Below are 25,457 nucleotides of genomic sequence, written 5' to 3'. Positions count from 1 at the left end.
TGGGAAAACTTGTCCAATTTTTTTAAATTTAAATAGCCTTTTCCGTGTATTTGCTTGTGTTTTTAAAAATTATTAGAAATCTGTAAAACAAAATCCACAAATAATCCACACGGTTTTGTTAAAGCGTTAGCGGTTCATAGTCCGGAATTTACAGTCAACGGACTGAGAACGGAGCGTCCTTCAGCTAACTTTTGGAATGACTCCATGTGATTTCGCAATGCATTGTGGAGCGGCGGTAGCCAAAGCAAAATTTCCATGGTAAATGATCAAACAAAACAGAAATCATCGTCGTGAACCCGTTAACTGCGAAAGCTAGCTCTCCGATCAGCCAAATATTTTCAAAAACTCCACGACGAGGTTTTGGTTAATTTATGAAAACTGAAACAATACAAAAAGAATGAAAGTTAATGTTGCTAACACAGACAACTCGCAAATATGTTAGCATTTTAGCTAACATATTCGCTTGGTTACGTCACGACAGCATGTACAAATATGCGTGACGACATCACCCGCGGGACGGTTTTAGTAAGTAAGAATTGTTTTAGTTGTATTGTAAAACTTACAAACGTTGCTTGGAGTGATGAACGAAGGATCCAAATGAGTTGAAATGCGATGAACGGATGGAAGACAGAACGGCACTTCTACTTCCGGTTGAAAGCACTAAATGTAAGAACAGGAAAACTTGTCCAGAAAAAAAAAATGCATATTTTGATGTAAAAATGTGCTTGTTTTGCTGTTTAACTATTTGTAATCGAATACAAATCCACTGGTTATCCGCACCGTTTTGTAGGCCGGAGGGATCAAAGCGTTCATAGTCCGGAATTTACAGTCAACGGGTCACTTTCTCAGGATGGAGCGTCCTTCAGCTAACTTTCGGAATGATTTAATGTGATTTCGCAATGCATTGTGGAGCGGCGGTAGCCAAAGTAAAATTTCCATGGTAAATGATCAAACAAAACAGAAGTTATTGTCGTGAACCCGTTATCTGCGGAAGCTAGCTCTCCGATCAGCCAAATAATTTCAAAAACTCCATAATGAGATTTTGGTGAATTTATGAAAACTGAAACAATACAAAAAGAATGAAAGTTAATGTTACCAACACAGAAAACTCGTAAATATGTTAGCATTTTAGCTAACATATTCGCTCGGTTACGTCATGACAGCATGTACAAACATGTGTGATGACATCACACGCGGGACGTTTTTAGTAAGTAAGAATTGTTTTAGTTGTATTGTAAAACTTATAAACGTTGCTTGGAGTGATGAATGAAGGATCCATATGAGTGGAAATGTGATGAACAGCTGGAAAACAGAACGGCACTTCTACTTCCGGTTGAAAGCACTAAATGTAAGAACAGGAAAACTTGTCCAGAAAAAAAAAAGAAGCATATTTTGATGTAAAAATGTGCTGGTTTCGCTGTTTAACTGTTTGTAATCGAATACAAATCCACTAGTTATCCGCACCGTTTTGTAGGCCGGAGGGATCAAAGCGTTCATAGTCCGGAATTTACAGTCAACGAGTCACTTTCTCAGGATGGAGCGTCCTTCAGCCGACTTTCGGAATGACTCCATGTGATTTTGCAATGCATTGTGGAGCGGCGGTAGCCAAAGCAAAATGTCCATGGTAAATGATCAAACAAAAAAGAAGTTATCGTCGTGAACCCCGTTATCTGCGGAAGCTAGCTCTCCGATCAGCCAAATAGTTTCAAAAACTCCACGACGAGGTTTTGGTTAATTTATGAAAACTGAAACAATACAAAAAGAATCAAAGTTAATGTTACTAACACAGACAACTTGTAAATATCTTAGCATTATAGCTAACATATTCGCTTGGTCACGTCACGACAGGATGTACAAATATGCGTGATGACATCACACCCGGGACGTTTTTAGTAAGTAAGAATTGTTTTAGTTGTATTGTAAAACTTACAAACGTTGCTTGGAGTGATGAATAAAGGATTCAAATGAGTGGAAATGCGATGAACGGCAAGAAGACAGAACGGCACTTCTACTTCCGGTTGAAAGCACTAAATGTAAGAACAGGAAAACTTGTCCGGAAAAAAAAACAAAACATAATTTGATGTAAAAATGTGCTTGTTTTGTTGTTTAACTATTTGGAATCGAATACAAAACCCACTAGTTATCCGCACCGTTTTGTAGGCCGGAGGGATCAAAGCGTTCATAGTCCGGAATTTCCAGTCAACGAGTCACTTTCTCAGGACGGAGCGTGCATCAGCTAACTTTCTGATGACTCTGCGTGATTTCGCAATGCATTGTGGAGCGGCGGTAGCCAACACGAGAATTGTCCGCTGGTGCTCTACCATCGGAGCCACACACCACACCCTTGCTGCGGCGTTACTGTGGTAATGTGAGAGAGGACAACAAACTGGGGCCAAAAAATGACCGCACGAAGTTCAACAGTCAAGGGACAGACCAAGTTAAAGTAAAATTGGTGAATTTGAGAGGGACAAGCGGTAGGAAATGGATGTATCCAAGAGATTTGAGTAAGCTGTCATTTTTGATATTTCAGAATAAAAGTCTGATTGCATAATGCTAATGGCAAATAGGGTACCCAAAAATGGGTTACTTGTAGGTACATAACACAACAGGTTAAGGTTAAGATGGTGAGAAAACAACAATGCACCATCCAACCCTACAACTGATCGAGATCTCTTGCCCATCGACAACGTTTGTGAACCGACAACGCCAATTCTGCCGCCGAGCCTCAGCTGTCCTCCGATCGCGTTTTTGCACAAATCTTTGCAAACTCCCAGCGACTCCGTCCCGCCTAATCCCGACACACACGGCGAAAGACGGCCTAATCCCGTTTGATGACTGACTATTCCCCTCCGCCGCCCGCGTCCCGTCCCCGCCGTGCACGCCACCCGTGAATATCAAAGCGCAGGTGCGGACGCACGGGGAACCGGCGCACCGGCATGTGTGTGTGCATCTGGTCTCTGAACATCGGGGGAGTTCCCTGAACGACTTGTTCGTGTTTATGGAACAGCTGGACGCCGACACCAAGCGGAGATCAGGGCCCGACTAGACCTCGGGGAACAGAAGGGACCTAATCGAGATTTACAAGCTTAAAGCCGAAGTCATGTCCGGAACGTCTGATGACAAGCAAGAATGATAATGGCCAGTTGAATCGATCAGGTATCAGTCGTTTGCCCATATCTACATCAAAATGATATATGTGAATTACCGGACTGTAAGGGGCTACTTTTTGCCTACGCTTTGAACCCAGCGGCCTTATAAAACAGTGTGGCTTGTTAGTGGATTTTTCTTCCCTGCCGGCCATAATGTTTTATGGGTTTTACTTGTATAGCGCTTTTCTACCTTCAAGGTACTCAAAGCGCTTTGACACTACTTGCACATTTACCCATTCACACACTGATGGAGGGAGCTGCCATGCAAGGCACCAACTAGCACCCATCAGGAGCAAAGGTGAAGTGTCTTGCTCAGGACACAACGGACGTGACGAGGTTGGTACTAGGTGGGATTTGAACCAGGCCCCCTCGGGTTGCGCACGGCCACTCTCCCACTGCCCCACGCCGTTGTTCATTAAACCAACGCAGTGACGCAGAAAAAGTAAAAATGTACTTCCTGTTTCAATGCCTTGAACTGGTGGAAGTAAAGCCGTTCGTAGCGTTTCCTGCACAAAAAGGACTTTTAATTCATCACTCCAAACAATTTTACAATACAACTATAACAATTCATACGTACTAAACTGTCCCATGTGTGGGAGTGTTTTCATGCACATTTGTATGTGCTATCGTAATATGACACCATATTAAAGTATGTAAAGAAACGGAATATTTCTGTGTGAATAACTCATTTCACAACGGCAGTGACTAGGATGGCGGAGGCGAGGATCGAACCTGGAACCCTCAAGTTGGTGGCTATACAGCCCCCTATGGTCATGGACCCATAGTGGGCCCATGACAAAGACGTCTGTTTTGTTTGATCAGCCGTTTTACTGCCCTGCTACGGACACCGTATAAAGGTAAGTAAATAAACGGAATATTTAAATGTAAATAACTCATTTCACAACGCCAGTGACTAGGATGGCGGAGGCGAGGATCTAACCTTGAACCCTCAAGTTGCTGGCTATACCGCCCCCTATGGTCATGGACCCATAGTGGGTCCATAACCATGACTTCTGATTGTTTGGATCAGCCGTTTTACTGCCCTTCTACAGACACCATATTAAGGTATGTAAAGAAACGTAATATTTCTGTGTAAATAACTCATTTCACAACGGCAGTGACTCGGAACCCTCAAACTGGTGGCTATATCGCCCAGTATGATCATGGACCAATAGTAGGCCCATGACCATGACTTCTGTTTTGTTTGATCAGCCGTTTTACTGCCCTGCTACAGACACCATATTAAGATATGTAAATAAACTGAATATTTAGATAGTACTTTATTGATTTCTTCAGGAGAGTTCCTTCAGGAAAATTAAAAATTTCTGTGTAAAAAACTAATTTCACAGCATCAGTGAACAGGATGTCGGAAGCGAGGATCAAACCTGGAACCCTCAAGTCGCTGGCTATACCGCCCCCTATGGTCATGGACCCATAGCGGGACCATAACCATGACTTCTGGTTTGTTTGATCAGCCGTTTTACTGCCCAGGCTATCTACACCATATTTATGTAAATTAACAGAATATTTCTGTGTAAATAACTGATTTCATATCATCAGTGACTAGGATGGTGGAAGCGAGGATCGAACCTGGAACCCTCAAGTTGCTGGCTATACCGCCCCCTATGGTCTTGGACCCATAGTGGGCCCATGACAAAGACTTCTGTTTTGTTTGATCAGCCGTTTTACTGCCCTGCTACAGACACCATATTAAGGTGTGTAAAACAGAATATTTAAATGTAAATAACTAATTTCACAACGGCAGTGACTAGGATGGCGGAAGCGAGGTTCGAACCTGGAACCCTCAAGTTGCTGCCTATACCGCCCCCTATAGTCTTGAACCCATAGTGGGCCCATGACAAAGACTTCTGTTTTGTTTGATCAGCTGTTTTACTACCCTGCTACAGACACCATATTAAGGTATGTAAATAAACGGAACATTTTCGTGTAAATAACTCATTTCACAACGTCAGTGACTAGGGTGGTGGAGGCGAGGATCGAACCTGGAACCCTCAAGTTTCTGGCTTTGCCACCCCCTAAGGTCATGGACCCATAGTGGGCCCATGACCAGGACTTCTGTTTTGTTTGATCAGCCGTTTTACTGCCCTGCTACAGACACCGTATTAGGGTATGTGAATAAAAAGAATATTTAAATGTAAATAACTCATTTCACAACGGAAGAGACTAGGATGGCGGAAGCGAGGACCGAACCTGGAACCCTCAAAATGGTGGCTATACAGCCCACTATGATCATGGACCCATATTGGGCCCATGACCATGACTTCTGTTTTGTTTGATCAGCCGTTTTACTGCCCTGCTACAGACAACATATTAAGGTATGTAAATAAACAGAATATTTAGATAGTACTTTATTGATTTCTTCAGGAGAGTTCCTTCAGGAAAATTAAACATTTCTGTGTAAATAACTCATTTCACAGCATCAGTGACCAGGATGGCAGAAGCGAGGATCGAACCTGGAACCCTCAAGTCGCTGGCTATACCGCCCCCTATGGTCATGGACCCATAGTGGGCCCATGACAAAGACTTCTCTTTTGTTTGATCAGCCGTTTTACTACCCTGCTACAGACACCATATTAAGGTATGTAAATAAACGGAAAATGTTCGTGTAAATAACTCATTTTACAACGTCAGTGACTAGGATGCGGAGGAGAGGATCGAACCTGGAACCCTCAAGTTGCTGGCTATACCGCCCCCTATGGTCATGGACCCATAGTGGGCCCATGACAAAGACTTCTGTTTTGTTTGATCAGCCGTTTTACTACCCTGCTACAGACACCATATTAAGGTATGTAAATAAACAGAATATTTAAATATAAATAACTAATTTCCCGACGTCAGTGACTAAGATGGCGGAGGCAAGGATCAAACCTGGAACCCCTCAGGTTGCTGGCTATACCGCCCCCTATGGTCATGGACCCATAGTGGGCCCATGACCAAGACTTATGTTTTGTTTAATCAGCCGTTTTACTGCCCTGCTACAGACACCATATTAAGGTATGTAAATAAACAGAATATTTAAATGTAAATAACTAATTTCACAACGGAAGTGACTAGGGATGGCAGGACCGAGGATTGAACCTGGAACCCTCAAGTTGCTGGTTATACCACCCCCATGGTCATGGACCAATAGTGGGTCCATAACCATGACTTTTTGTTTGTTTGATCAGCCGTTTTACTGCCCTGCTACAGACACCATATTAAAGTATGTAAATAAACAGAATATTTCTGTGTAAATACCTCATTACACAACATATATCTGCAGCTAATACATGGATTTAGTTTTCCCTAAAATTGTGTCGGTGAGAGTTATATACCGATGCCTATAGTCTGGAAATTTTACTACAACGGTCGTAGTTTTGAAGGTCGGAGCGATTAAGAAGATGTACTTGTTGCTTGATACATCCGGATGCGGTTGCCTGGATACAGCAAGCACAATAATGCATCTGCTCTCCATTCATTTCCATGCTAATTGGCGCTCTGAAATGTGATTTTTTTTTTTCTCCGTCTTTCCACCAAACTTGCAAGCACCCAAGGTAAATGCATGACCCTTTTAGCCACCGCACCCAAAACCCCCCGTCTCATCCTGCTGATCATCCCGCGCAGCTTTATCCCAATGCAAGGGAACTAGATTATCCCTCGGCTCAAAACTTCATCCCGGTTGATCCCCACTTGGGAGCTGATAAGAGGCAGGGGCACCATCACCCAGACTTCCTACTTTGTTAATCAAGACAGATTTCGATCACCTTGGGGGGGAGGGGGGCAGATGGACGACTGTTTTGAAAACACCATCACAGACGCCGCCATCGAGGAGGGTAAATCTAGAAACAAGGACAACAACAACCACCCTGCATTTTCAGGAACGCCCTTTATTCTTAAGCCTGTTTTGATACTTCATACACACATTAGAAATTGAAGTGAATTATATTTATATAGTGCTTTTTCTCTAGGGACTCAAAGCACTTTACATGGGGAAACCCAATATCTAAATTACATTTAAAGGCCTACTGAAATGAGATTTTCTTATTCAAACGGGGATAGCAGGTCCATTCTATGTCTCATACTTCACCATTTTGTGATATTGCCATAGTTTTACTGAAAGGATTTAGTAGAGAACATCGACGACAAAGTTTGCAACTTTTGGTCGCTAATAAAAAAGCCTTGCCTGTACTGGAAATAGCAGATGATGTGCGCGTGACGTCACGGGTTGTGGAGCTCCTCACATCTGAACATTGTTTACAATCATGGCCACCAGCAGCGAGAGTGATTCGGACCGAGAAAAGCGACAAATTCCCCATTAATTTGAGCGAGGATGAAATATTTGTGGATGAGGAAAGTGAGAGTGAAGGACTAGGAAAAAAGTGTGAATTAGTGAATTATATTTATATAGCGCTTTTTCTCTAGTGACTCAAAGCGCTTTACATAGTGAAACCCAATATCTAAGTTACATTCAAACCAGTGTGGGTGGCACTGGGAGCAGGTGGGTAAAGTGTCTTGCCCAAGGACACAACGGCAATGACAAGGATGGCGGAAGCGGGAATCGAACCTGCAACTCTCAAGTTGCTGGCACGGCCACTCTACCAACCAAGCTATACTGCCCCTAAATAATTAGACGGCAGAGCGATTCAGATGGTATTAGTCAAATTTACTAGGAAAATTCTGGAAAATCCCTTATCTGATTATTGTGTTACTAGTGTTTTAGCGTTTTAGCGAAAGTCGGAGGGGTGTGGCCACGGGTGTGGTGACCGCCAGTGTCTCTGAGGGAAGCCACGTTTCTCGACGAGGCAAAGCGAAGGCAGCCGTATTTTTTTCCCTCCTCCACGGTGGAAGCATCCCACGTTCGGGGGCGGCCAGTCGGAGAAGGCAAGAGAGTCCGCAGCTGCCTCGTTGATGGGTGCACGAGGAACGAAGCAAGCTCTCCGCTCATGTCCTATGGTAAGAGCCGACTTATTAGCACCATTTTCTCACCGAAACCTGCCGGTTGACATGTGGTAGGGAACCATGTTCGCTTGACCGCTCTGATCCATAGTAAAGCTTCATCTCACAAGTATAAAACTACTTTTTTAAAGTATAATTTCTTATTTCAAGCATGTAAAAAAAAATTAAAAATCATGACTGTGACACAATTGTGTCTCATAATTAAAACAGATAACAGCCAAATAGACTTTGCTGTCTTATTTAAAAAAAAAAAAAACAATAGAAAAGTTGTACTCGTATGGTAGTATAGTTATTAGTGAGAATATACTTATTTTAGGTATTTTGGGCTAATTTTACTTGTTTAGGAAAGTCTTGACAAGCCAAATTTTTTTTGTTCTATTGGCAGATTATTTTGCTTAATTCAAATAAAATACCCCTAATTTTTTTATTTTAGTTTTCTTGTTTTTGAAAACTGTTTTTTTGCAGTGCAATTCCAACCCTTGAGGGCGGACGCTCAAACCACGAGGCCACTGAGTAGGTGAGATAGTGGAGGTGCATCCCTTTATGGTGGATACCTATACGTGACTTTGTTTTACGTGGGGAAACTGGTGCAGAGACAGTCACAACACGATCATTGACACAATCGGGTCAGGGGTCCAGTGGCATGGAGTCCAAGACGACTGGGGACCCGTTTCTGCTGCAGCCTTCTTCGCCATTTTAGCCGTTGTGGTAGTTCTTAAATATACCGTCTTTTTTGCATTATATTGTGAAATAAAACGCCAGATAATACGTCTGCTAATAGGTGCGGTCCTTATACACCATAGTAATACTTGTATCTATGACTACTGTAGCCGTAACGGGCCGACAATCCACCAAGCGGTGCGGCTTCAAAGTTGTACTAAAACATGTGGACGGATTTTTGAGCACAACGTGTAATGCTCTTTATTTTCAATGGAACATTTAAAGTTTTGGTGGTGTTTACCGGCATCAAATCGCAGTCTACACGTATCTCGTATGTGTGACTGCCATCTACTGGTTACACTTATCACTACACCACGTACCGAATAAAATTGCTTCGAGGTCGGTAAACGCAACCAGAATGATTCCGTGCATTAGTCGCAACGGGTTATAAGGCGCTCTGTCGATTTTTGAGAAAATGAAAGGATTTTAAGGTCGACTTGTAGTCCGAAAAGTAGGGTACTTGACAATTTAAACACATATTTATATATGTGACGTCTCTAAGGATGTACCGATTAATTGCATTGTTATGTATTGTAGTACTTTAAGTTAAACAAATATCGAAAAATAACCTTACGGACTGATGGTACTAATTATTTACTGAATAATCAAGCCAGCCCTAATTCCGGACTAGTTTAAATGATAACATTAAATAATAACAACCACTTATTCTCACCAATCTATTAAAATCATGAGCAACTATTTGCTTCCTTTTTTTTTTCTTACGATGCATTAACGCATGTTTTATTAACAAGGTATTTTAGAAGTAGGGATTAGACTTAGACTTAGACAAATTTTATTGATCCACAAGGGAAATCGTTCCACACAGTAGATCAGTAAGAGAGGATGGAAAGAATAATGCCCACAAGAGACAAAAAGAGGGCGAAAACAAAAGGTAAAAGTAGACAAAACATTTATTATATTAGCAATAAGTAAATATATGGGCGATTAACAATTTCTGATACCCGGGGTGACGATTCCATTCAAAATAGATTCTCGATTCTGTTTTGGTTTTTGAGTCCTTTTGTGTTTTGTCGATCGTTTTGGACTCTTCCTGTTCTTAGTTTTTGCACTTCCTGTTTTACCTTGTTACCATGGTTTCGCATTTTTTCCACCTGTTGTGCTTTTTGACACCCACCTGTGGTAAATGTTTGCTTTATTATTTAAGCCTGCCTTCGACCTCAGTTCATTCTTGATCCCTTGTTTGCTATCAGCGACACTCACGTTGGTATCTTCTCTATGTTTTTACTTGTGCTAATTCTCGTCTTAGCTCCTCGTGCGTTCGGCACACCTTTTCTTTGCTGTTTTGTACCAGTGTTGTTTTATTTGTGTATTAAACCAAGCTCCTACCTGCAATTCCTGCCTGTCTTGGTCCATTTGCATCTTGGGGTGACTCCAAAATCCAAAATGTGCTTCCAACGTGGTAGATTCAACATGATTCTCGATTCAAACCAATTCTTGCAATGTATTATTTGGTATGATAATTTATTTATTTATTTATTTTTTAAATAGGTTGTAAAAGCGCCTTTTGGTCACACGAAAATCGTCTAAAATGTATATTTTTTTTAATATTTCCTTTTTTAAAAAAATATATGAAACAAAGGAATAACTGTTTTTATTTTTATTTTTAAATTAATTTAAAAACATTTATGAATTTATTTAGAATCGAAGGAATAACAATTTTTAATTAACATGTTACACGCACTTCTTCAGGCAAAAAGCACATTATGAGCGCATAAGAAGGGGCGGCCGTGATATGGAATATCGTTACGTGCCGACGCGGCTCAACAAGCGTGTGCAAACGCGACAAGAATCTCAACTCAATGCATAACCCGAGGACTCCTCGCATACGGGCGTCTCAGGAATGTGTTGCGGTTTGAGGTGGTGGTGGGGGGGGGGGGGGGGTGTCGAGGTCAGGCTTTAATTGGCTGCTGGTAATTACAGATGCATCGTTAATTGGCGAACATTGTCCGCGGGGCTTTGGAGACCTGCACCTAGTGCAATGTGCATCGTCAAAGAAATACTAAACATGTCTCGGTGAGGAATTGTGAAGTACCAATTTAAAAAAAAAAGCTTGCGAGAACCCCCCCAACCCGTTTGGGGGCGGGGGGGGGGGGGGGGGGGTTGTATAAGACGTGGGCTTCAGGCTGTGGTCGGCTTGTTCTGCACAGACTCGACATTGAACGCCGCCAACATCCTGGCCCCTTTTTCTATTCAAATGTCCACAATTGACATTCCCTTCAACATTTGCCAGCAGCCATAGCGGGCGGGGGGCGGGGGCTGGGGTGAAGGGGTGGGGGTCTCTACCCCGAGAAAAAGAAAGGCAGCGCAGGGACAATCGGAGTCACCCAATTAAAGTTGTGTTGGCCTCACAATTCCTCAAGGGACCGCCTTGTGACAGTTTAATTAACCGGCTCCCTTATCTTAATTTAGCAGGATAAAAAAAAAAGTAACCAGCTGAGGTTATCGTGGAAAAAAAAACATTCCCTATCGTGGCATTCCTCCATTATGCAACATATTATTCCCGGTATCATCCACTAATGTGCATCGTGGCGCTGATATCGGCGATATTTGGAAGATTCCCATCAGCAACTGTCATGCATAATCCTCACTTGTATCATTACGCCACTGCTAAAGTGCTCCTTGGACACAGGGGGGAGAAACAGGGGTGGGAATATGAGCGCCCAGAATGATTCCGATTCCTGGGGAGAAGATTCGATTCAGAATCGATTCTCGATTAATGTGTTATTTGGTATATTAATTATACAAACTACATGTGGTGGCATTGAGATGGCCTAGAAACAGATTTAAAACATATAATTCTTATATTATTAATATACTTTGATCGATTTTTGAAAATCGATTCAGATGACTAAGTAATGCGAATACTTTTTTTTTGTCAACGCCTTTGTGGTTTATGTTGACATTTTTACGCCAGAGAAGAATCAATATACACACATACATATATGTATATATGTATGTATATATATATATATATATATATATATATATATATATATATATATATATACACACACACATGTTTTTTCTTAATGATTTCTAAAAAAAACATGAATCGTTTTAGAATGATTAAGATACAATACTTTATTTCATTTTGTTTTGTTTACATTTTTTTAATTAAAAAAAAAAAAAAAAAAAAATGTATATATATATATATATATATATATATATATATATATATATATACATAGTTGTTGTTTTGTTTACATTTTTTTAATAAAAAGAAATAAAACAAAAAAAGAAAAAATATGTATATATATGTATGTATATAAATATATATATATATATATATATATATATATATATATATATATATATATATATATATATATATATATATATATATATATATACACATACATGGATGATACAGCAGAGGATTGGGAGAATGTCATGTGGTCAGATGAAACCAAATTAGAACTTTTTGGTATAAACTCAACTCGTCGTGTTTGGAGGAAGAAGAATACTGCGTTGCATCCCAAGAACACCACACCTACTGTGAAGCATGGGTGTGGAAACATCATGCTTTGGGGCTGTTTTTCTGCAAAGGGGACAGGACGATTGATCCGTGTTAAGGAAATAATGAATGGGGCCTTGTATCGTGAGATTTTGAGCCAAAACCTCCTTCCATCAGTGAGAGCTTTTAATACTTATTTTCCACCATAATTTACAAATAAATTCTTTAAAATTCCTACAATGTGAATTCCTGGATTTTTCTTTTTCACATTCCGTCTCTCACAGTTGAAGTGTACTTATGATGAAAATTACAGACCTCTGTCATCATTTTAAGTGGGAGAACTTGCACAATCGGTGGCTGACTAAATACTTTTTTTTGCCCCACTGTAACTTATATCCATCAGTAAATCCGCCATGAAAGCGCTAAAACATGCTGCTCCGTCATTGATTTAGGTAAAGTGTGAATGTCATCAAAACAGTTAGGTCCATCTTTTGACACTTCTTCCACTCCCGTCCTTGCACGCTACACCGCTAGACCGCCCACAAATCGGCACATTTTTGCCCCACTGTATGTATGTATATATATATATATATATATATATATATATATATATATATATATATATATATATATATACATATATAATTATTTATTGTTTTTTATCAACGATTTAAAAAAAAACATGAATCAAATTAGAATGATTTAGATACAATACATTTTTTAATGTACTTTTTTTACATTTTTTTTACCACTTGTCCCTTTTTGGGTTTTTAAAATATGTTTTTTCAAACCTGTAACCTCAAAAGTTGTACTACAATTATTATACCAAATAATGCATTGCGAGAATCTCTTTTTTAATCGAGAATTGCGTTGAACCAAGAATCGATTCCGAATCGAATCGTCACACCAGGATTCAAATCAAATCATTAGGTACCCAAAGATTCCCGTCCTTCATGTACTTGTTTGTTATTTTGTGCTCAACTGTTGTGTAGCTGTTTGCTCCTCGTAGCCTGACTTGACATAAACAGAGGAAAATACTGATTTTCTGTGCTTCTTCGAGGACATTTTTGACGTAAACTGGCTGTGCTCATCCTTAGCTGCTATCTAATAATTGTTCATTAAATATGACGGTGAACTCCCTTTTTCCCCACTTTTGCTTTAAGAAGCATGGTTCTTTATAATGTATACACCACCGCGGGCTGTGGATAAGAAAAGAACAGGACTCGTTATGGCGGAACAGGAAAACGTCCCGATTGTTTGGACGGAGCAGGCCCATTGATCCGCCTGGTTGTTGATGCAGAGTAACAAGGGGAAACAAGTACCCTAGGGCACCACAGATATACATTTGCATTGGAATGACTAAGCGAGACCAAAAGGCCCTTGGCTTCGATCCTAATGATTCACTTGTGTCGAATTCGGTTCCCGGGCTTATTTTTAGAGTTCGCGTCTGCATAATCAAGCCGACCAATGCGGTCTAGTTTGCAACAGATTTGATCAAATAATCAGTCTTCGTAATTAGGGGTGTTACGCCATTCATTGTGATTTAATTGAGCTTAAAACGTGACTAAAGGAACATAAAATACCCAGAATGTATGCAACAGCATGTGTTCACAAAAGTAGTGAACCAATGAAATGAAAATATGAAACTTGCCTTGAAGTAAACATTCATTTTGTATTATCTGCAATAGTGTAACGTTTTTACTTATATCTGTCAGTAGATTCGCCCTGAAAGCGCTAAAATATACCGGTGTGGTGAGTTTTAATTATTTACTCAAGGAAATTTAGTTATAAGAGAGTTCCGGTCGGATGGTTTTTCGACCAAAGAACCACCATTTCATGTTGTGTAGACCACAAGGAAGTCTTTTACATTTACAAAAAAATATATCATGATAAACTTATTTAAGTGGGTGTGCTTTATAAATGGAAAAAGATTTAAAAAAAAGACAATTAATCAGCAGTACGCATTATATCCCGTTGAGCCCTATGGTCCGGAATATCCGGTATTTGTGTTTCAGTGTGTTCTACGTTTTATTAGATCATCTATTTAAATAAACATGACTGATGCCCATAACTAAAAATATACTAAACTAAAAAAAATTAAAAATAATAAAAAACAACAACAAAATTTAAATAAAATAAAAATTATAACAAAATTAAATATTACAAAAATCTTATTTATTAAAAATGTATTATTTTTTAAAAATGTATCTAAAAAAATATAAAAAATAAACTAATAACTAAAAATACGGCATTTGCAATTCAGTGTGCTCTTGTTTTATTAGATCATCTGCTTAAATAAACATGACTGAGGACCATAACTAAAATTGTACTAAAATAAAAAAACAAAAAATACATAAATATAAATATATATATATATATATATATATGCAATTTAAAAATTAAAATTACAAATTTATTATTTATTCAAAATTTATCAAAAAAATAAAAAAAATATATGAACAATTAAAAAAAATACTGAAAAAACTAAAAATCCTGTATTTGTGTTTCAGTGTGTTCTATGTTTTATTAGATCATCTGCTTAAATAAACATGACCGATGACCATAAGTAAAAATGTACTAAACAAAAAAAATTAAAACATTTAAATAATTTTAAAACATTATAACATTATCAAAAATTAACTATTCAAAATATATTACTTAAAAAATATATTAAAAAAATATTAAAACAAATATATTATATATATATATATATATATATATATATATATATATAATCTAAAAACTAAAAATCTGATATTTGTGTTTTAGTGTGTCCTATGTTTTATTAGATCATCTGCTTAAATAAACATGACCGATGACCATAAGTAAAAATGTACAAAACTTAAGAAAAAAAAAAAAAAAGAATAAAAAAAAAATATATTAAAAAAAAAACTATTAAAAACGTATTAATTTAGGAAAATATATATATATAAAAAATAATAATCTATAAACTAAAAATCGGGTATTTGTGTTCCAGTTTGTTCTGTTTTATTAGATAATCTGCTTAAATAAACATGACTGATGACCATAACTAAAAATGTACTAAACTAAAATAATAAAAATAAAACAATTAAATAAAATAAAATAAAACATAAAAAATATTTCAAAAATAACTATTAAAATATATTATTTAAAAAATATATATAAAGAAATAAAAAATATATAAAAAATAAAACTAAAATAATCCAAAAACTTAAAATCCGGTATTTGTGTTTCAGTGTGTTCTATGTTTTATTAGATCATCTGCCTTAAATAAACATGACCAATGAACATAACTGAAAATGACACGTAGATGATATTTGTATATGAACATGAGTGTAAAAACCAACAATAGCGCAATATGTGACAGACGTTGTGGTGAGTGTCCATAATAACCTCGACAAGTCACACTGCGCACGTACAATCATCGACGTGCACGTACAACCGTGCACGTGCACATACAATCGTGGAGGAATGGCCAGCTGTCTTTGGACGGAGGACAGATGGCGATGGAGCGGCCCGTGTCCAGGAAGTGACGATGTTCTGTATGCTTCTAATCTCCCCCATAGTAGCCCTGCTGCTGAGCCGGGCAACATGTTTCACCCACTGAGAGCAGAAACCTAAGCATCTCTTCTCTCGCCTTCCTTCAGTGCAGAGATGCCACAACAAAATAAAGAAAATAAGCTGCATCTACAAATAAAGATGCATTAAAACTAACATAAATCTGTGAGATTTAATTAGGCTTTAAAATCTCAACCACTCAGCCTTTTGCTCATTCATCCTGCTTGTGTCACATTTTGCAGTCCTTTCAGGATTTTGTGGGCTTTTTTTTATTTTTATTTTATTTTTTTAAATACCTGATTTTACCACTGCTCATTCAGAAAGTCACAGCAAATGTTTGGAGGCTCTTTTTTTTCTTCATACTTTGTGATTGTATATGAATTTGTTGTCAATGTTTTAAGTGTTCCTTAAACTCCAAAAGCACAGGATTTCAACACAATATTGAAATTATATACATATACACACACACACATATATATATATATATATATATATATATATATATATATATATATATATCTACACACATATATATATATATATATATATATATATATATATATATACATACATACATACATATATATATATGTATATACATATATATATATATATATATATATATATACATACATACATACATACATACATACATATACATATATATATACATACATACATACATACATACATATATATACATACATACATATATATATATATATATATATAATTTTTGTTTAAATGGCTAAAAGGATTGATATTCACCGTTGGAGACGTTACCGATTTCCAATACCTGGTAATTGATACTATTGCTCAGCGCTACCGATAATCTGTACTTTTGTGTGTGTTAGTTAATATCAACAGTTTTTGACAACGTTTTTGTTTTTATTTCAACATTTTAAAATGAGTCGATTACGATAACTGCTGTCCAATTGAGTTTCAGTATCACATTTTTTCGCCTCATTTGCAAACATGTAATGACAATTCCCGACTTGTCCAGGGTGTACGCCGCCTTCCGCCCGATTGTAGCTGAGATAGGCTCCAGCGCCCCCTGCGACCCCGGAGGGAATAAGCGGTAGAAAATGGATGGATGGATAATGGCAATTGCATAGATGTAACAGTAGTGCAAAGTTCATGGCGTGTTGGTCAGTTCAGTCTTTGCTGTATGTTGCGCCCTACAACGTTTTTATAGTGTAAGTATAACTATTGATCTTGACATTTGTGTCGTTTGAGCGATGAATAATTGATCAATTGTTACAGGTTACATTTTTTCCTGCTTGGTGTACACAAATTTAATTGGTGAAAATGATGCTGACTTGCTCAAAATGTGCAGGGAATTTACTGGCTTTGGACAAAACTTTGTAGCCTAATTAGCCTTTGGGAGTTTGCATAATTTGCCAGGATTGGCTGAATTCAAGTGGATCCTGATAGGACAGTTTCGTATGTTTTTTTTTTTTACGAGGAGTTGGTTCTTCAAAAAAACGTACGCTTTCAGTCGGTGGTGGCTTGAAAATGCAGCTGTCGGATAGAAAAATGCACATTTAATCCATTTAAATTTATGATGGTATTTTCCAAAGATAGCTTATGTAGAAGCAAAAAAAAAAAAAAAAGACTCATTTCGATTAAATTCATGAGATGGAAAGGCCAACATTTCCTGCCAACCTTGAGCGTTGATTTTCAAGCGCGAGACTGACAAAATGCATTATGCAGTGGAAGAGGCTGATGGCAGTCATTTACATCAACATCCTCACACCACGGATGTCACGCATGACCTAAATATGCGAAAAGTCGGATGTTTAGGACAATTAGTCGTACCATCATGCGTTAATGGAGCTGCGACGACGCATACGTGGAATTAAAGGGGAACATTATCACAATTTCAAAAAGGTTAAAAACAAAAATCAGTTTCCAGTGGCTTGTTTTATTTTTCAAAGTTTTTTTCAAAATTTTACATCTCCCGGAATATCCCTAAAAAAAGCTTTAAAGTGCTTGATTTTCACTATTTGCGATGCGACTGTCCATTTCCCTGTGACGTCATACAGTGCTGCCAATACAAACAAACAATGGCGAATAGCACAGCAAAATATAGCGACATTAGCTCGGATTCAGACTCGGATTTTAGCGGTTTAAGGGATTCAACAGATTACGCATGTATTGAAACGGATGGTCGGAGTATGGAGGCAGATAGCGAAAATGAAATCGAAGAAGAAATTGAAGCTATTGAGCAAATAGCTATTGACACTATTCGGCCATAGCATGGGTGTACCTAATGAAGTAGCCCATAGCATTGCTGCCTTATTAGCATCGCCGGTATAATGTGCGGACCAAACGATCAGGAGTTTCGCATCTTGTGACACTGGAGCAACTTAAATCCGTCGATTGGTAAGTGTTTGTTTCGCATTAAATGTGGATATCTAGTTTCAAATGTACACACAGCTAGCGTAAATAGCATGCTAGCATTGATTAGCGTAGCATGTTAGCATCGATTAGCTGGCAGTCACGCTGCGACCAAATATGTCTGATTAGCACATAAGTCAACAACATCAACAAAACTCACCTTTGTGATTTCGTTGACTTTATCGTTGCAAATGCATCTGCAGGTTCTCCATACATCTCTCTGCCATGTCTGTCTTAGCATCGCCGGTCAAATGTGCAGACACTCCGGCACATTCAATGGGGGTCTGGCGGCAGATTTCTTGCCACTTTCGCATCTTCGGGCCAGTGGTGCAACTTGAATCCCTCCCTGTTAGTGTTTTTACACCCTCCGACAACACACCGACGAGGCATGATGTCTCCAAGGTTCCAAAAAACAGTCGAAAAAACGGAAAATAACAGAGCTGAGACCCGGTGTTTGTAATGTGAAAATGAAAATGGCGGCTGTATTACCTAGGTGACGTCACGTTCTGAAGTCATCGCTACAAGACTGATAAACAGAAAGGCGTTTAATTCGCCAAAATTCACCCATTTAGAGTTCGGAAATCGGTTCAAAAAATATATGGTCTTTTTTCTGCAACATCAAGGTATATATGGACGCTTAGATAGGTCTGGTGATAATGTTCCCCTTTAAACGCAAACATTGACACTTATTTCATAGTTCTGGACCTAAAAATGATGTCTTAAAAGATCAAATCCCTCCCAAAATAGACCTAAGAGTGATTTTATTCTTGTTTTGTAACCAGTTTCAGCACTTTTTAAAGCCCCAAATTGTTGTGCGGGCCTACTGATGTCATCTCCAAAAAACCGGAGGAAATTTCCCTTTAAAAAGTAAGGTATTGTTTTTTGTGTCCTCTTCTCTTGATGTTTTCCTCATTAAAACAGCACAAGGAAGCACAGGCTATAGTGTCTCTGGAAATGGCGATTTTTTTCACTTTTGTTCTGCTCAAAATGTTAACTATATCAGTTCTGCAGTATTGACAGACCAAAAACATGCAATTAAGTGATCAAAAAAAGAGTTTTAAGTGCCTTTATCTACACTGACTCTGCAGGGCTCTGGTTTTGTAGATGATGTCACACCAAGAGAGGGCGACTTATCGAGCCTGACGATGGAAAGTAGTTATTTACCTGGTACTCAAAAACTAATTGATATGGGAAATGACGGGCGGAATAATTTTTAGAGCAAATATTTAAAAAAAAACTTAAGTGTGAATATTTGGGCAATTAAAAATTCCATTTAAATTTGATTCCTGTGGTGACTATTTCCCAATTCAAACAGATTCTCGCAATGCACTATTGGGATTAATAATGATAATGACACAAAGTTGGAAAAGTTCATTCTGGTTAATTGGAGAAAACATCTAAAAAAAAAAACTTTTAATGGGAAAAATAGTTACCTTTTTATCTAAAAAATATTTGAACCTTGGGAATTGATTTAAAATCGGGATGACTAAAAATCCTGTTTTGGATTGGAATCGATTTTTGTGCACCCCTTAAAAAATAAGGTATTATTTTTTGCGTCCTCTTCTCCTGATGAATTCCTCCTTGAGGAAATGCTGAAACAGCACACGGACAAGGCAATTTTTTCACATTCCTATTTTGCTCACAGCATTAACCATGTAAGTTGTACAGTAATCATGGACCGGGGCGACAAAAACATGCAATTAAGTGAGTGAAATAATAATTTTAAGTGCCTTTTTCTACACTGACTATGCATGGCTTTAGTTTCGTGGATGTCACACCAAGACAGGGCGACATATCGAGCCTGACGATAGAAAGTAGTTATTTACCTGGTACCCAAAAACTAATTGATATGGGAAATGATGGGCGGATTAATTTTTAGAGCAAAAATACTTTTAAAAAAAACTTAAGCGTGAATATCTGGGCAATTAACAATTCCATTTAAATTTGATTCCTGGGGTGACTTTTTCCCAATTCAAACAGATTCTCGCAATGCATTATTGGGAATAATAATGATAATGACACAAAGTTGGAAAAGTTCATTCTGGTTAATTGGAGAAAACATCTAAAAAAATCATTCTTAATAGGAAAAATAGTTAACTTTTTATCCCAAAAAATAGTTGAACCTTGGGAATTGATTTAAAATCGGGATGACTAAAAATCCTGTTTTGGATTGGAATCGCTTTTTGTGCACCCCTTAAAAAATAAGCTATTGTTTTTTGCGTCCTCTTCTCCTGATGATTTCCTCCTTGAGCAAATGTTGAAACAGCACATGGACATGGCATTTCTTTCACATTTCTATTTTGCTCACAACATTAACCATGTAAGTTGTACAGTAATCATGGACCGGGGCGACAAAAACATGCAATTAAGTGATTGAAATAATAATTTTAAGTGCCTTTTTCTACACTGACTATGCATGGCTTTAGTTTCGTAGATGATGTCACACAAAGACAGGGCGACATATCGAGCCTGGTAATAGAAATAAGTCATCTACCCGGGGGAAATGACTAGCAGATTCATTTTAAAGAGAAAAAAAAAATAAGTGAATTTTGGTCCTGTGGACATTATAAATGTAACATTGGATTTAAAATTTGTAAATTTTGACACTGTCGAGTTCCCCAATTTGTCATCAGAGACACTTCCGCTTGCTTACAGCAAGTTGCTCCCTGCGTTGCGGAATTTGTGTTTTTTGTGCTGTATTTGTGACTGTATTTGGTGTCGGATTGAGGATTGCCATAACATATTTGACTGTTTGTGAGCATTATACTAAAATATGAAGTTAAGTAGAGGGCAAATAAAATATGGCGAGGTTTAGTCAGGCTGGCTGAGGCTCAGAGGTTAAAGCAACACCTCGCAGCCAGCCAAGGCCAAACACAAACACACACACACATTCAAACACTTATACACACACATGCACACTATATACACGCACACACACACACATGCACAAACACACACACATTCTTGTATTTCGTACTGTACCTTCTTGAGACCTGATAAAAATGCCAACCTCTTGAGGACCAACCCTTCTAGATATATAAAGTATTTACAATAGTGGTAATAAATATATATATATATATATATATATATATATATATATATATATATACATATATATATATATATATATATATATATATATATATACACATAAATTCGACCAAGCAACCCCCCGTACCAGAAAGCAATTGATGAAAGCAGATACAACTTCACCCTCACCTATGAACCCACGCCAGGAAACCAACCAAAAAAGAGCAGAAAACGAAATAACATCATCTGGTACAACCCCCCATTTAGCAAAAACGTCTCAACCAATATTGGCCACAAGTTCCTCACTCTGATCGACAAACACTTCCCCAAAGGCAACACCCTAAGAAACATTTTCAACAAGAACAACATTAAATTGAGCTACAGCTGTATGAATAATATACAACCAATCATTTCAAACCACAACAAAGCAATTGCAAAAGGACTGCCTATTCCCAGACTAAACGACTCTGAAACCAATAAGGAATGTAACTGTCGCAACAAACCTGATTGCCCTCTCAACGGGGGGTGCTTACAAACATCAGTCGTTAACCAAGCAAAGGTAATACGCAAGGACATTAACACATCCGACACGTACGTGGGATTAACCGAAGGAGCGTTTAAAACCAGATGGAATGATCACAAGGCCTCCTTTAGAAACCAGACTTTGCGGAATTCTACAGAACTCAGCAAGCACATTTGGAACCTCAAAGACAATAATGTTGAATATTCAATAACATGGCAAATTCTTGCATCCAGCACACCTTACAACAGTGGTAATAAAAGATGCAACCTATGCTTAAAAGAAAAACTGTTTATTATATATCATCCACACCTGTCATCCCTCAACCAGCGCAGTGAAATAATTTCAACATGCCGCCACAGACGGAAACACCACCTGCCTGTACCCACCCACTCTGTGCCCTATATAAACCATTGTATGTGAATGCTTCCATTAAAATGTCCTGATGATTGAGGGAACCCCTCATGAAACAGTTCTGTAGAGATGAAGTAGTCTTATGATTTTTCCCACACCTACATATTGCGCTCTACCACGGTATCGAGCACTCTTCTTTGGATAATCCAATCAAGATATATATATACATAACTTTTTTTTTTTTATTATTTAAATTTTTTTGTTTGTTTGTTTGTTTTGTTTTCGTTTCTTATATCAATTTTAACCAAAGGGGGCGCATTTGAATTTCTTACATACTTTCTATTTCTTATGTTGATCTGAAGGAGATTACTTCAAATGTTTACACACATTTGTTATTTCATATGTTGGCCAGAAGGGGATTACTACAAATGTTTACACACACTTCTTATTTCATATGTTGACCAGTGGGGCAGCACTTTCAAAAGCGACACACGGTCAATTTGAGAAATCTGTCGTTTTTGGTACCGCCCTCCTTTTGGTAGATTTTGACCACCTGGGGTGCAAATGAGACATTCTCTATTAGATGTTATGTTATTGGGACCATGATTTATGTCAGGGGTAGGGAACCTATGGCTCTAGAGCCAGATGTGGCTCTTTTGATGACTGCATCTGGCTCTCGGATAAATCTGAGCTGACATTGCTTAACACGATAAGTAATGAATAATTCCACTTGTAATCACAGTGTTAAAAATAACATTCAAAATATAAAACATTCTCATGCATTTTCATGTTCAAGAAGTTGCGTTAATGGTAAGAAGTAATTAATTTATTATTGTTTAGTGTTAGGCTTGCCCTCCTGGGGGTTCTTCAGACCACCAAACACCGACATGAGAGCCTGTTTTAGGGTAAAATATTGTTTTGTTTTTTTCAATTAGTCTCTCAGTTGCTTTCCAGCAATTGTCTTTTTCTCTTTCGTCCTCACTCGTGCTCCGGCTCCAGCTCCAACCCTGTCCCTCCTCCTGGCTGCTGCTTATAACAGAGCGACAGGTGATTAGATAAAAAGGCCCAGGTGGGCCTTCTACGCAGCTGTCGCTGATTTCGAGGCCGATCCTGGCAACATCCCGCTTTGCTGCAGGCCCGCAGGCCACGCCCCTTCCACAATTTGCTTCAGAATAACAATGTTATTACAAAGAATAAGAGACCTGTTATACTCTGGAAATGTTGGTCGTACTTAAGAATGCACGCGTTTAGTTGTGTTCAGTGTTAAAAAAAAATATTATATGGCTCTTAGGGAAATACATTTTTAGATATTTGGCTTCTTGGCTCTCTCAGCCAAAAAGGTTCCCGACCCCTGATTTATGTCATCACTTGTTCACACCTCCTCATATGAAAGCTACTTTTACTTCTTGATTTCTCAAGAAGGATACGAATACAAGAACACAACAAAGAATTGCAGAAGACTGGACACCAACCTTCACACAATCACAACAATGGAAATGAAAACATCTTTGTGTATTTCAAAAAAAAAAAAAAAAAAAAGTAGACTAATCCGTCTAAATCTGCCATAATGAGAGCGAAGGAATCTTAAGTCTGTGATATCTTCCATCCCCTTCACCCCCGCAAGATTTTAGGCTTTCAACAGGATTCCACTAGCTTAGCCGCAAATCGCCTCACTGCTGTGTGATATCCTCTAAGAGAGGGACGAGCTCACGATCTGGCAGGCGCGCCTGCAAGATAGCTGATGGTCCAACCCCCCCCTCCGCCCCCTCCCGGGTAACGCCGCCCATGAATCAGGGCCGGTCAGGGACAGGTCCTAGATATGAGGAGCGGCACGGACAGATGAAGGTCTCACAAACTAATCCTCGGTCCAGCGCCTCGCACAAGCAGCAAGAAGAAACCGAAAACCCGATATTTTTTTTACTTATCTACTCTGCAAAGCTAAGTTTTGTTCGGATTAGTAAACCAAGTCGTAGATCCCGAAAAAATACCGTAAATTACGGAGTATACGCCGCTACTTTTTCTAACCCTGCAGCTGACATAAGTTTGTTTTCTTCGCTAACGACCACAATGCAATTAGTGTAAAAATTAAACGAGCCAAGACACCTGAAAAGGTGTGTTATTGTTTGCTCATTGCCATACTCTTCTGTTTTTGAGCTTTCAACTGGAAATAGAAGTGTCGTTCCCGTCTTCCAGTCGTCCATAACGTTCCTACTTGTATGGAGTCTTCATTTGTCACTCCTAGCAACATTTGTAAGTTTTACAATATAACTAAAACAATTCTTACTTACCATTGAGAAAAAAAAAACATTATCTAGCCTGTTTTTATCCATCCATCCATCCATTTTCTACCGGGGGTCACGGGGGGCGCTGGCGCCTATCTCAGCTACAATCAGGCGGAAGGCGGGGTACACCCTGGACAAGTCGCCACCTCATCGCAGGGCCAACACAGATAGACGGACAACATTCACACACTAGGGCCAATTTTAGTGTTGCCAATCAATCTATCCCCAGGTGCATGTCTTTGGAAGTGGGAGGAAGCCGGAGTACCCGGAGGGAACCCACGCATTCACGGGGAGAACATGCAAACTCCACACAGAAAGATCCCGAGCCTGGGATTGAACCCAGGACTGTAGGACCTTCGTATTGTGAGGCAGACGAACTAACCCCTCTTCCACCGTGAAGCCCGCCTGTTTTTATTCATTTTTTATTTTTCTATTACGTTTTAAAGGCCTATATAGTGAATTCCGTACTACAAACTGCTACTTTTTGCCTACACTTTGAACCCTGTGGCGTCTAAGACAGCGCAGCTAATGTATTGATTTTGCTTCGCTAACAGCAATAAAAAAGCCATCCATAGTGTTTCTAATCATACGGAGTCTTTATTTGTTTCTTCTAGCAACGTTTGTAAGTTTTACAATATAATTAAAACAATTCTTACTTACGATTGAGAAACAAATAGGACTCAGCCTGCTTTTTTTTTTAGTTTTTATTACATTTTAAAGGCTTATATAGTAAATTCCGTACTATAATCCACTACTTTTTGCCTACACTTTGAACCCTGCGGCTTAAAAGACGGAGCAGTTCATGTATTGATTTTTCTTTGCTAGCAGCAATAATATAAAAAAAAACAGGCAAAAAGACTGAGAGGGTATTTTATTGTGTGTGCTATGGCGCCATCTTTTGGACCAGTTTTCTCATTGCAGGTGCTGCAATGTCATTACATTTACCGGTAGTGTCGTTCAGTCTTCTTGCCGTCCATAACGTTCCTACTCGTACGGAGTCTTCATTCGTCACTCCTAGCAATGTTTGTAAA

At 38.5% G+C, this 25,457-nt stretch overlaps 1 protein-coding gene across 3 annotated transcripts in view; it reads right to left on the bottom strand.

Annotated features, from left to right (window-relative positions):
• The window catches only part of LOC133543042 (protocadherin-17-like), a 233,276-nt gene that overhangs the window by 62,733 nt on the left and 145,086 nt on the right, over nt 1-25,457 (bottom strand). Inside the window, exon 6 of one of the 3 annotated variants that reach the window (XM_061887422.1) lies at nt 22,264-23,170. The exons of the other annotated variants lie outside the window; for them this stretch is intronic. Coding sequence (XP_061743406.1) covers nt 23,076-23,170 — 95 coding nt within the window. The 3' untranslated portion in view covers nt 22,264-23,075. Of the gene's footprint in view, nt 1-22,263; nt 23,171-25,457 lie in introns of those variants that run through there. 3 annotated transcript variants of the gene reach the window in all.

This window comes from Nerophis ophidion, linkage group LG25, assembly GCF_033978795.1.
Source record: "Nerophis ophidion isolate RoL-2023_Sa linkage group LG25, RoL_Noph_v1.0, whole genome shotgun sequence".
Lineage (NCBI taxonomy): Eukaryota > Metazoa > Chordata > Actinopteri > Syngnathiformes > Syngnathidae > Nerophis > Nerophis ophidion.
This window is presented reverse-complemented; position numbering and strand designations above follow the sequence as displayed.